This window comes from Corvus moneduloides, chromosome 1, assembly GCF_009650955.1.
Source record: "Corvus moneduloides isolate bCorMon1 chromosome 1, bCorMon1.pri, whole genome shotgun sequence".
NCBI classification, from domain to species: domain Eukaryota; kingdom Metazoa; phylum Chordata; class Aves; order Passeriformes; family Corvidae; genus Corvus; species Corvus moneduloides.
In genome coordinates, this window is record NC_045476.1 from 83,309,844 (window position 1) to 83,323,762 (window position 13,919).

Below are 13,919 nucleotides of genomic sequence, written 5' to 3' on the forward strand. Positions count from 1 at the left end.
TCCAGTACCTGAAGGGAGCCTACAAGAAAGCTGACCTTTTGACAGCAGCGTGTAGTGACAAGACAAGGAGGGATGGCTTCAAACTGAAAGAGAGTAGATTTGGATTGGATATGAGGAAGAAATTCGTTACAGTCAGGGTGCTGTGGCACTGGAATGGGTTGCCCAGAGGAATTGTGGGTGCCCAATCCCTGGAAGTGTTCAAGGCCAAGTTGGAAGGTGCTTCGAGCAATCTGGTCTAATGGAAGGTGTCTCTGCATGTGGCAGGGGGCTTGGAACTTGATGATCTTTAAAGTTCCTTCCCACCCAAGGCATTCTGTGATTCTATGATTTATTCCTGAGGATTCAAAACAAGCCCTCTTGTACTTAAACATGCCCCAATGTTGTCATTCCTAAACCAGCCTGATTTATAGCATAGATTTCTTGAGTGGTTAACTGTTTCTGCCACTCATCTTAAGTGAAAAATGATAAAAATAATTATACTTCTGACTCACAAACTATACTATTTTTCATGTATTTGTTATCTTGCAGGAGGTTTCAGCATAAAGTAAAAGATAATATTGTCTGCTTTGTATTGGAATAGTGTCTCTGTTTTTGTCAGACTTTGCATTTGCAAATAAACTTGTTTTTAAAATGCATCTAGTGACTGATGAAGATTATCTGTAGAGGATGGACAGCGGAAAGAAACATGATATATACTGTTGTTGAACACTTCTTTTGCACAAAAGTATTTGCTGCCTGCAAACTCTTTTGCAGTTAAGGAAATACCTTTTACAACATGGCCAAATACTTGAATGCTAGTTGTGCATGTTTCACTGCTAAATTTAACACTCACTCTGGCTGGCCTTCAGCAAGATTTTTTTCTTTCATATCTTTCTGTCTTGCTTTCTCCATCTTCTAAATTGGTATGCTCTGCTTGCCTCCTTAATATCTTGAAGATGCAAACAATGACTAGGAAATAAATATTGATTTTCTGCATTTAGTTGTGGAAAACATAATTCAGTTTTAATCATTGGAAGTGTTTTCCACAGGCTTATTGAAAAGTGATCTGAGAAAAGTTTGCATCTTTAATAACAGGTACAACTTCACTTTTTTTTCTTTTTATGCTCTGATAATCACACTAATTGATTCTTTAACCCATGAAGAGTAATGGATCAAAGTCTGGTAGAAATTGATAAGCTTGATTCTGTTTTCTTCTTAGTTCAAATCAGAAATAAATGGAAGTCAAGGGCTTTTGGGAGTCACAGTACTGAGATCACAAGTTTATGACAGCTTTTGGAGACTGGTGATGACAACAAATATAATGCTTTTCTTCTGAAATTATTTATAGGTAATCCACTATTAACCAGCAAAGTCAATGTTATAATAAATGTTCTGGATGTCAACGAGTTTCCTCCTGAAATTTCAGTTCCATATGAGACATCTGTATGTGAGAATGCCAAGCCAGGACAGGTATTTCAAGTTTGTAATGCTCGCTCTTTTGTTTTTTCTTTCCTTACTATTTAAAGCAGTAGAAATTTCTGGGTTTAAAATGACATCATGGTCAGTATTCTGCAGAAATATTCAACTGATAGAAATCACTAGCATTTTAATACAAGCAATAAATATTAAATACCATGAATATAGGGTAAATCTTTCTGATTTTCATCAGATGTGTCAAAGCAAGACCTTCTGATTTCTCTGGTGCTTATAGAATTCAGACTTCTTGCCTCTACTGCCCAGTGTATTAAGGGAATGGCAGTTATCCAGCAGGATTTCACTTTCAATAGATTCATTTGGTGTTCACTTTGCACTTCTACAAGTGAACTGACTTCAGAATTAATCTGGTTTCAGGTGATACAGACCATCACTGCAGCAGACAAAGATTTGTCACCAGCTGGGCAAAGGTTTTCCTTCAAACTGTCATCTGAGGCTTCCAACAAACCAAATTTCACAGTCCATGACTACAGAAGTAAGTTGGTTACCCATATCTCTCTTTCAGAGCAGCAGACTGTGGTTACAATGACAAATATATTTACTTTGAATTACAGTTGTGTCTACAGACCTAACTTTTCTATTTGACATTTCTAATTGCTAAACTCTCTGGGACCTATATTAATATAAATTCAGGTCTTGCACCTTTTCTTATTTTTAGGGGCAGGAATTGTCAGAACACCAAAGGCTGAGATTTCCCTACAGGCCTTCAAAAACACTGCTACCTGTTTTATTTTCTTCCTTTTATCATTCAGTATCTCAGGAAGAATCCATATGCCAATGCAGGTATACCTTTAAACAAGGCACTATTGCTGTCTTGTTTAAATACTATGATTTTGCTAACCATTTTCTAAGTACCCAGATACTGTGCTTTCTTGAGGATGTATTGTCCTGCAGAAGAGTGAGTTCTAAATATGGACAGTGCTGCTGAAGTACAACACCCTTAATAATTTGGAGATTTATACAATTGACATCCCTGATTTTTCTTCAAATTTTTGTCATAACTGAATACCTTTTTTTTTCCTTATTAACTTGACCTCTTTTGTTAGACGGCAAAGAACAAACCAAGACAAAAAAAAAATCAATCTTTTTTCCTACTGTAAGCATCTTCAAGGATGTAGTCTTGTGAACAGACACAGCTAAAACATAATAAACTGCCATAAATTTTCACCACTGTAACAACTACTGTAATCAAATAAGAGAAAAAGAAGTATTTCAGCTATTAGAGGATCTTTAAATAACTGTGATAAACTTTTAATATAAAAGGATTTAAATTACACTTCAAAGAAAGAACACCCAAGAACATCCAACAAAGTTCAAAAACATTCAGATGTGCAAGTTATAAGTATCACTATTAAAAAAAAAAGTATATAGTTCTTAATTTTTTAATTGCTGTTTTCAATTTAAATTTGAGATTACCTCGATTGTGAGGTAAAGGTTCCTTTCTTGAGAATTAAGTGATCCAAACCCTTAAAAGTGCTACAAATGAATAATACACCAATTGAAATAAAATTGGAAAAGCCTTTTTATTTACCCTTTTAAAAAATGTACTTAAAATTATATATATGGCCCACATTATTTTTGAAGACATGCACCATTGACACTATTGATATGGCTATGTAATAGGAACTTAAAGTCAACAACATAAGCTAACTATTATTCCTGAAGAAACTTCAGGAAGAAATAAATTTGAAAAAATAAACTGTGCTTATTTTCTCTTTCTGTATAGCTCTCCTGTGAAACTGATGCAATGAAAATGGTTTATTCCCAAACTTACTGGTGACTTCTATCTTAGTGTGTCATAGATTGTTAAAGTTAAAAAGATTGAACAGATGAGAGAAGAATTTCACTCAAGGATTTGTAAATAGAGTATATAATGAGACAATTCATAATATTGCAGACATGAATAACAGTATCTTAAAAAAACCAAAACTATGTAGATCAGAGGGCATTTTATCAGAGGGAATTCAATTTTCTTGAGACAGACAGCTCAATAAATATGAAGGTCAACTTTACAACAGATTCAAGTTCTCTTACATCTGTTCTTGGAAGGTTAGGGCGTTACTTGTGTCTGGAAGATATTTCAAGGCCCATATGGGTAATATCTTCACAATTACATAGTCTTAGAACATGAACACCATGTATTTCTAAATACCTTTGGTTTTTTTGGTAAAGATTTCTTTAAAGTAGGAGCTTTAATTTCTTTTTTCCCATCTGTTTCCTAAAATCTCCTTTAACTTCACCAAGATTATTTTTTAAAAATAATTACAAAATTTTGCTTTAAATAGAAGTCTTCTCAGGTAGTTTTAACAGATTTTATTAATCAAAGGAATCTAAACTTAATAAATCCATACAGTAATTACAGCTTTTGTAAAGTGTGCTTAGCATATGAGTGTGGTGAGGAAATTGTTCAAATATTATTAGATAATTAAATTTTCCTGTTTAAACTAGTAGTGTTGACACTGAGATGACTTTGGATCTCAGTAATCTGTTAATGAAGCTCCATGACTGTATAGAAACAAGTGCAATATTCTGATAAAAAGTGGAAACGGCCAAGATACACACTTTTAAAAGCATTTCTTAACACTTAGAAAAAAAAAGAAAAAAAAAGGAAAAAGTATGCTATTTGTTACAATGTAAGGAAGAAAAAAAAAATCATAAAAACCTTTTTTCATTATCAGTGATTTTAGAAAAAAATCTGCCCAAACAAAAACCTCTTTTTCAGTATCTTTTGCCTTTTGTAGGCCAAAAATGTGGAGGAAGTTCTGCTCTCTGAACAATTTAGAGGTATAATAAAACAACCTTATTATCACTCCAGAAACCTTTTAAAAACAAGTACCATTTTCTTTTAAGTTAGCAATTATGTTAGTAACAAGCAGGTACTTTGTGAAAGGAATGTTTTCTCTTTTTTGAGGACACAGTGCTGTTCACTGTGCTACAATTAATGCTTTTACAAGCAAAGGTGCCATTTAACATTTTTAAATACATCAAAAAGCCCTAATCCCCGTGCTACTCTATACAACTAAAAATCATGGGTGGTCTGATACTTCAGCAGGTGTAACATAATTGTGGTGCACTCAAGGGAACCCAGGCCCCATACTTCAGAACATAACAAGGACTGGAGCAAGCAAGAAGTTCAAGGTTGCCTTTCAGTAGTACTGAGACCAATTTACCATGTTAATAAAAGTGATGCCCTGGCAGAGCTGGAGTGCTTCCAAAGGGACTGCAGATCTCCATCTTTCTGCTCTGCTGGCCTCTGCTCTCTACAGGGCAGGTTCCATGTGGAGTACACTCCATTCCTCATGTAAGAGACAGAATTTCCTTTTCTCATGCATATCCTATAAATTAATTTATTGCCAACAGACTGAAGAACCAGAAGCTATCTTAGCTTCTCCAGGCTTGTCTGTGTAGAGTTCAAACACCTGCCTGTGTTCATATTCTCAAAAGAATTTCGAGTAATTGAATGGGTTCATAAAAAAGCAACAAAATTGTTCAAAATCAAGGAGTTAAGAGGTTGATCTTATTGATTCTTCTCAAAGAGGATGGAAAGTCATTTAGTTGCATTGTAAGCTATTAAAGTGATCTTTAGCATTGCAATTAGAAGAAAAAAGTAAAAGAATATAAATAATTCTAATCATTGAAATATGGAAAAATAATAGAAAAAAAGATTAAACTAAATGTCTTCAAATTAGTTCTTAGACTTTTTATATAGTGCAGGTGATTAATCATAGAGAGAAAGAAAAAGCTGAAAATGGAAGCTGGTTTGATGAAAACTATTTTGAGACATTTTTGCTTTTCAAAACTAAGTGTAACTGAACTTGACCTGTCCACGTTTGAGTTTGATAAAAAGGAGGTGTCTGAAGCATGTTTTTAGTCATGCACCTTCTCGCTGGTGTCTAATCATAACATACATAATTTTGGATATTTAGGGTTCCTTCTTATTTTCCTTAATCAGAACTCCATACCAGTATTTGAGTGTGAAATTCAGAGCCCTTAATTCCTCTACCTAGTAACAAAACTCTAAGGCATGAAAGCCATTGCGTGACATCTCCTAAAAAATATAATAAAGAATATGGGTGAGATGGAAAAATGCTAACAACAGCAAGTCACCTTCATTCAGTTCTGTCATCTTATTAATTCCCTGCTAAATTAATTTTGGTTTTGCTTTTAATGTAATTCTTTTAATCTTTACATCATTCCCTTGCTACTTTGATTCAGGAAAAGCAGCAATAACTAACTCAGAAGAAATGACAAAATCTAGAAGTGGACTAATTGATGGAAACTGTACTGATTTTCAAGTACTCAGCTCATTTCTCTAGTTATTTTTAATGGGGAAGGAAAGCTAAAGTAATAGCACATTTTCCAGGTATATTACTTTGAATTTTTAAGGAAATTAATTAGTTGATAGAGACATGATCCTAAATCCATATGCAATCAAAATCCTTTGGACCACAGGCTTAGAATGTAAGGAGATAAGGAGAAAAGAAAAACTGAAAAGCCTTCTGAATTATACTTGTAATGTTTTGTTTGGGTTTTTTAAAATTATTATTATCTTCTTTGAAATTTCAGCTGGTTTAAAACCAGCTTTTTTTTTTTTTTTATTTTCAACAACCAGCTTTGTTTTGTTTCAAAACAAGTTTACAAGAAAAGGAATATTGTTTAAGGCTCTGCAAAAAGTAACGGTACCAGTCAGAATACAATGCCTTCTGTAATGACAAAGCAAGGCAATTACATAATGCATGTCGTTCACCAAGTTTCAAATATGAAATAACAGAAATATGAAATACAGGTGATACAAGCTACAATATGAAATGAAGTACACAATAAAAATCTGCTAATGACTGTCATGTTTTACAGACAACACAGCTGGGATTGAAACCAGGAGAAATGGCTACAGCAGAAGGCAGCAAGAGCTGTACTTCCTTCCAGTAGTAATAGAAGACAGCAGTTACCCTGTCCAGAGCAGCACAAGCACTTTGACTATCCGTGTTTGCAGATGTGATTCTGATGGCACCATCCAGTCCTGCAATGTGGAAGCAATCTTCTTACCAGTTGGCCTCAGCACAGGAGCACTGATTGCAATCTTGTTGTGTATTGTTATACTTCTAGGTTAGTTCTCATGAAACCCTGCAAAGTGCATTATTCTGATTATTCACTAGCTTCACCTAGTGTTTAACAAAAGCCATTGAAAATGTGTGGCAGTTTACTTCTAGAAAAATATCCCAAAGCACTGACCATGACCATGAATCTCCCAATCTATGCAATATCTCTTATTGCATGAAGAGAACCAGTGGAACTCAAATCATATTTTTTTTCCTCTGAAATAGTTTTAAATATCTTTCTTGAAAGATTAAATTTTTAGATTATTACTAAGGTAATAAGTCCTATTGACAGTAACAGCAGTAAGGACATATTAAGAGCCTTTATTTAATTCTTCATGGCCACTTGAGCAAAAGGAGAATGAAGAAATGAAAGAGGAGAAAATAATTGTAATGCAGATTGTTACTGGCCATATCCAAATAAAGCTTCACGGGAAGATTTTTTATTTCAGGCAGACATGGATTTCATAAGGTGGCATTGTTATCTGTTCTACCTTATATTTAAATACTGCCTTATTTACAGCATATCCACAGCAGTCAATACCCATGTGCATCTTATATGTAATATAGGCTTATCAACTGCTAATGAAATAAAAACAGCTTTATAGCTTATACATGCACAATATGGGCTGCAGAAATCACACTGAGTCTTACAGATGCTGGCCTATGCCTCTTTTCCATACTAGTAGGCTTCCAAGATCCCATGATGGTCTAATGCATACCCAAAACCAGCTCCTGACACAGAATATAACATGTGGATGCCTCTTTGCATCTAGATGATACAGTTGCCACTTAAGTAAATTACTAAGACTCAAGGTTACATAAATAGCTTCTGAGTAAGAGTGGATAAAAGTCAGGATTTCTGCTTTGTGTCAAAAAATTATTTTGTGAGAATTTTTTTTTTTTCAAATCAGAACAAGAATGGCAAATGGCCACACTTGTCATGGAGTAGCAGTTAATATTATGAATGCACTCATTCTGAAGAATTTAAAACAAAACCAAAAAATCTAAAATAACTTACATCCGTTTTTTTTTTTTTAAGCAAGAAGAATGCTGTCTCCTTTGCCACAATTCCAGTTAGAGCAGGATGGATACCCCACAACTTCTCTGGGCAACATGTTCCACTGCTTGACATCCTGGTGATAAAGAAGCTTTTTTCCTTACATTTTAATGGAATTTACTGCATTTCAATTTGTGCCCATTGCCTCTTGTCCTATAATAGGACACCCTTCAGAAAAGCCTGGCTCTATCTTTACTTCCATCCATCAGGTATTTATTCACATTGATAAGATCCCCCAAGCCTTCTCTTCTCCAGAATGAATGGACCTGGCCCTCTTAGCCTGTCCTTGTGCGGCAGATGTTCCAATCCCTTAGTCTTCTTTGTGGCTCTACATTACATTGGACTTACTCCAGGGAGTCCATGTTTGTCTTGTAATGAGGAGCCCAGAACTGGGCCCAGCAGTCCAAGTGTGCATAAGCAGAGCTGAGCAGCAATGATCCTCTCACTAGAACTGCTAACAATGCTCTCCTATGCAGCCCCAAATGCTGTTGATTTTCCTTGACACAATGGTACATTGATGGCTCATGGTGAACTTGTTGCCCACCAGGATCGCAAGGCCTCATCTATCAAGCTGCTTTCTGGTCAGTTGGCCAACAGCATCCACAGCGTGCAGTTACTCCTCTCCATGTGTGGGAGTTGGAATTTCTGTTTGTTGAATATCATGGAGCTCCTTCTGTCCCACTCCCTCAGCCTGATGAGATCCCTTTAAATGGTGGCACAACTGCTCTTCTTTATTGCCTGAACACTTGCTGAGGGTGCTCTCAATCCCACAATTCAGGCCATTTATGAAAATATTAAACAAAAGTAGTCCCAGTATCAAATCCTGTGGTACTTTTTTAGTGACTGGCTTCCATCTGGCCTTTGAAATGTCACTCACAACCTTTACAGTCTGGCAGTTTGGCAGCTTTGCAATGTACCTCACCATCTGCTTGTATAGTCCACACTTTTTCAGGTTTTCTGAGAAGATTGTTATGAAAGTTAACATCAAAAGCTTTGCTAAAGTTAAGATAAAATTAATGCACTTTCTGCCTTCATTAACCACTCACCTCTTTGTAGAAGGCTATCAAGCGAGTTAAGCACAATTTCATCTTCATAAATCCATGCCTGCTAGTCTTCTGCCCCTTCTTAGTTTCCAGAATTATTTTCTCCATCACTTCCCTCAGAATCAAGGTGAGACTGACTAGTTGGTAGTTCCCTAGCTCATTCTTCTTGCCCTACTTGAAGATAGGAGTGAGACTTGCTCCAGTCCTCAGAAACCTCTCCGAGTTCCCATGACCTTTCAAAAATTATCACAAATAGCCTCACAATGATAGCAGCCACCTTCCTCATCATTCATGGTGTATCTCACCATATCACATGTACTTGTGTGTCCAGTTTGTTTAAGCATCCCCTAACCTGATCCTCTTCCACCAAGAATAATTCTTGCTTGTTCCAGACTTACCCTCTTGTCTCAGAGACCTGGAATTACTGAAGGACAACTTTACCAAAAAAAGACAGAGGCAAAGAAGCTGCTGACTAGGTTGGCTTTTTCCATGTCACTTGGCAACAGTTCCTCTGCCCCATTCAGCAGTGGGCACACATTTACTCTACCTTTCTACCTTTTTTTTCTGTCTTGTACAAGCCCATCTTGCTGCCCTTCATGTCCCTTTTGAGACAGCACCACAGGTGCTTTGTCTTTCCTAACCACATTCCTGCGTGTTCAGACTGTCACTGTATATTCCTCCTGGCTCACCTCTCTGCTTTCAATTCTTAGATGCCTCTTTTTTTACAGCTGAGTTTAGTCAAGAGCTTCTTATTCATCAGTGCAGGCCACCTGCTGCCTTTTCTTGATTTCCTGCTCCTCAGGTCGGACCACTATTGAGTCTGGAGGAAGTGATACTTGAAAATCAACCAGCTCTCCTGGACCCCTCTTCTCTCCAGAACCTTATAACATGTGATTTTTCAAAGCAGATCCCTGAAGAGGCCAAAGTACATTGTATAAAAAGCTTTAGTAGGGTTATTTTTTCTGTATTTCAAAAATTCCAAATTCAAAATTGTTTGAGTTATTTATTATTCAAAATTCCAATTTATTTTTTTTTCTTTAATACTTTGTGGGTTGGTTTTTTGGTTTAGGGTTTTATTCTTGTCTTCAAAGTGTAAATTTAGGGTTCTTTTCTCTATTTTGCTATGGAAGACATTTAAAAAAAAAAATCACATCTGTATCTCTCTCAACTAAAAAACTGAAGTCCTGTTGAATTTTATTTGTTTGCAAAGCAAACCAGCAGGAAAATTATTTGGTACTTTCTTCAGCAGTACAGCAAGCACTTAGGAAAGTTAGACTCATATATCAAAAAGCAAATGATTTTTCATTGGCTTGAGCACTGCTAAGCGCTGCTCTTTTCTAAGGACAAAAGTCCCTTTGATTGCCTGTGGCTTTCAAAGAAAGATATAACGATGTGTCATCAGAGTATTAAATTATTTCTGTGCATGTCTTAACTTCAGTTGTCTCTCATTACAGTCATTGTGGTCCTGTATGTAGCACTACGGAGGCAGAAGAAAAAGGACACCCTGATGACCTCTAAAGAAGACATCAGAGATAATGTTATCCATTATGATGATGAAGGAGGTGGAGAAGAGGACACCCAGGCTTTTGACATAGGTGCCCTGAGGAATCCCAAAGTGATTGAAGATAACAAAATACGCAGGGACATAAAACCAGACACCTTGCGTTTTCCGCGCCACAGACCACCAGCGGAAGATAACACAGACATAAGAGATTTCATTAATCACAGGCTGCAGGAAAATGATGTAGATCCATCTGCTCCCCCTTATGACTCCTTGGCAACCTATGCTTATGAAGGAAACGGATCTGTAGCAGAGTCTCTCAGCTCTATAGACTCCCTCACTACAGAGGCAGATCAGGATTATGACTATCTGAGTGACTGGGGACCTCGCTTTAAGATCTTGGCAGACATGTTTGGAGAAGAAGAAAGTTATAACCCTGACAAAGTCACTTAAGTACAACCACAACAGTGAAATAAAAAGAAAAGCAAACCAACAAGAAATTTAAAAGATAAACCGAAGCTTTATATAGGACACAATTACTTTGATTATAAAAGACAGCAATTGTTTCCAGCAAGTTACAACATTTCTCATACCGTCAGTTTTGGTTTGATTTGTGAAAGAATGATAAATCCTGTAACATACACAGGTTTTTGTTGTTGTTATTTTGTTATTCTGGAATTACACTGAGACAAGCTCAGGCCTACAAGGTGCAGTTTACTGACCTGACTTAGAAAGAAGGTAGCTTTCTGGCATCACGGTGGAAGAGTGGTAGCTTTTTCGTAATTCCACTAAAGTGCCTATTGAAACTTTTATCATTTAAGTGGTAAACTGTCTGCTGTGATGGTGTTACAAAACTGAATGGTAAATCAGACACGAACTCTAAGACAAGAAGCAATAGCAACATGCTGACTTCTTTTAGAAAAAAATGGAGATCATTTCCTGGAGTATCTAATGACTAGAACTATGGGGGAGGAGGGTGTTGTGTACATTGTGTTTGGGGGTTATGTTTGTTGTCTTTTTTTTTTAAAGAAAACAGTATGTCAAGACATCACATTTCCTCTTCCAAAGTTTCACTGAAAATTTTAATTTGAAATGCTGTTGCTCACTCTGAAGATGTAAAGCCCAAATTAAAAAGGAAAAGAGCATATATCAATGAATATTTAAAATGTTCATACAAATTATGACATTTTTCCAAAACAATAAAAAGATGAAAGCAGCTATTCCTTTATGTGAAGGAAATTTCCCTTGGCTCTCCCTCTTCTTTTGAAATGAGACTATTGTTACAATGTAAAAGTGGAAAGGGTTTTTAAAAACTATTATTGTATTTTTAGTACCAAGACACCTTTTCCCTTGTAAGTATCACTAAAGAAGTACATGTAAAGAACTCCACACCACTTTTCTTTGCAATTAGACTGTTACTGTGTAGGCATCATATGCATATATATTATAAATATAGTCATTTTTTCATTGATCATCTGCTACAGTTCAGCATATCACTGTATTTCACTGCCACACCCACAGCAAACATTTTAGAAAACCTTTTGAGGTTGGACACTTTATTAATTTTGATCTTGACAAAATTTAAACAGAGGCAGAATAAAAATATAAACCAGCACATTTGTCCACTCTTTATGTACATACCCATGCCTAGATGCAGCTGTGCAGATGGCAGAAGTTCAGACGTGCACAAGGCATTATGCCTTGGAAGACCTCTTGCAAAACTATTTTATGTAACTTTTTCTGATGATCTAAGGCATAGACATTTTGTAAGACAATGGTTTATGGCCCCCAAACTGCATATATCCTTATATTCTCCTTCCAAAGTCTCTGCAGTGCTATACAATCTGTTTGAGCTCTACTCATGATTAATGGCACTGCCAAGGTCAACCTGACTCTTTCTTGAATCAGAAGTCTTTTATTAACCTCAGGTCTATAGCTTACTTTTTGTATAGCTAAAGAATTAATAAATATTAGATATACTTAGCTCATAAGTCTGATATCAAAGTGCATGAGTTTCCCTTTACCCTCTGGAGGGTAAATGTAAAGAAAGGGGAGGGGAAATGTAAAGATATTTCAGCTTTATATAAATTAATCTCTCAAAGAGACTTTGAAAGGTGCATATTATAAATTGGACAGGGTTGCATCAAAAGCACGACTGGCATACCTTCTACAAGCAGCGCGCTGAGGAAGAGACTCAGCATATGGAAACAAGGAAGTTTTGCATTTTTATTGTTTACAGGAAAGGTATCCTTTGCTCCCTGAAAGACAGACTAAACCAATAAAAGCTCTCTCCTCACATGACAGGAAAGCAGATGAAGTGATGGAGCCTATTTGACAGCATAGAAGTTTTCCTGTGGAAGATTATGTTTTAAATTTTCACACATCTTGACAGTATATCAAAAGCAACTTGAGATTGCACAGTGGGCCTAAAACAGAGCACTGGGAAAAAAAAGAAATATTTATATTTTCTACTAGTCACAACTGAGACTTGATTCATACAAGAGTCACACTTCTGGAAGTAATTAGCAAAGCTTCCTCATGTAGTGTATGCATGGCAATGCTTCTTACCCTGTTGCCACAACTAAAACAGCTGACACTGCGCATTTTCAGATGTGCAGTCCCATAGCCAAACTCTGCTCTTAGCAACTCTATTCATCCTTTATATGCATTCAACTAGTAAAGTCAACGTAAGTGAGAGCAGTGTTTGACCTTTTGACATTATGAGGAATGCTTGCTCCCGAGGAAATTCTCTGTTATTTGTAGTGGATACTGGCTGAACATTAGTTCTCTTGGATAGGTAGGCATTTGATCGAAGCTGGACAGTCTCTGTGTGAGCCTGACTTCCAAAATGGGTAGACAGAAAATAGGGTCTTTAACATGCTGTACACACAATGTGTGTGTGAGAGTGAGTTGCTCAATGTTAAATTAATACCAAATTGAATACCAAGTGTATATTTTTGGCATTTAAGAGGTTTCTAGCTGAAATGTTTCTATCACATAATTAATAGACATCCAGGAAGATTTCAGAAAAAAACCATAATATGTAATTGCTAACAAAATTGCCCTAAAATATATAATTAAAATATTTGAAGACCATTTTTGAAGAGTGATCGAACAATTTTAATAGGGGGTTTTTTTTGTAAACAGCTCTGCTAGAACTAAGGAAAAGAATTGCTTTTCATTTATGCATAATCTGGAATCCAGGAAATTTGTGTTTAATTCCATGTTCTTTCACTCCCTTTCTAGAAGACGCTTGTCAGGTTTTTAATACCTTATATTTTAAAAGGTAATTAGAGAAACATGAAATTTACAAGAATTAAAATATGTCAAGGCATCTGAGATGACATGAATTCAATAGGATTAGGGAGCCCCAGTGCACTTGTAAATCGTATCAGTGAATTACTTCTGGTTTTACACACTGTATCTTAGAAAAATCTCTACAAATCCTTGCACAGTCAAGATGTTAAAGTAGATGTCTCTCTGCCAAAACCTCAAACACCATCAGTGTCAAGAAGCTAAGAAAATGTATAAAAGGCACAGAATTGAAACTTTTTGTTTAAATTTTTTAAATAATTTTTTTAAAATAAAATATTTTTGTTTAAATTTCCAAAAATAGGGTTGTAGTGCACACACATTTAGCATCATCTCGAATGCCCCAACAGTGTATCCCCTTCAAATCATAACATTCTGCAGAAGACTTTCTGCACATGGAGTAATTGAAATGCTTCACTGGCACAAACAATTTC

At 36.0% G+C, this 13,919-nt stretch overlaps 1 protein-coding gene across 3 annotated transcripts in view; it reads left to right on the plus strand.

Annotated features, from left to right (window-relative positions):
• The window catches only part of LOC116447857 (cadherin-12), a 432,700-nt gene extending 419,217 nt beyond the window's left edge, over positions 1 to 13,483 (plus strand). For 2 of the 3 annotated variants that reach the window (XM_032117539.1, XM_032117553.1), the window contains 4 exons: positions 1,328 to 1,449; positions 1,831 to 1,948; positions 6,328 to 6,579; positions 10,127 to 13,483. In XM_032117539.1, the coding sequence (XP_031973430.1) occupies positions 1,328 to 1,449; positions 1,831 to 1,948; positions 6,328 to 6,579; positions 10,127 to 10,626 (992 nt within the window). In that variant the 3' untranslated portion in view covers positions 10,627 to 13,483. Of the gene's footprint in view, positions 1 to 1,327; positions 1,450 to 1,830; positions 1,949 to 2,131; positions 2,257 to 6,327; positions 6,580 to 10,126 lie in introns of all 3 variants that reach the window. The other variant, XR_004241717.1, reaches the window with a different exon arrangement.
• Positions 13,484 to 13,919: the final 436 nt, after the last annotated feature.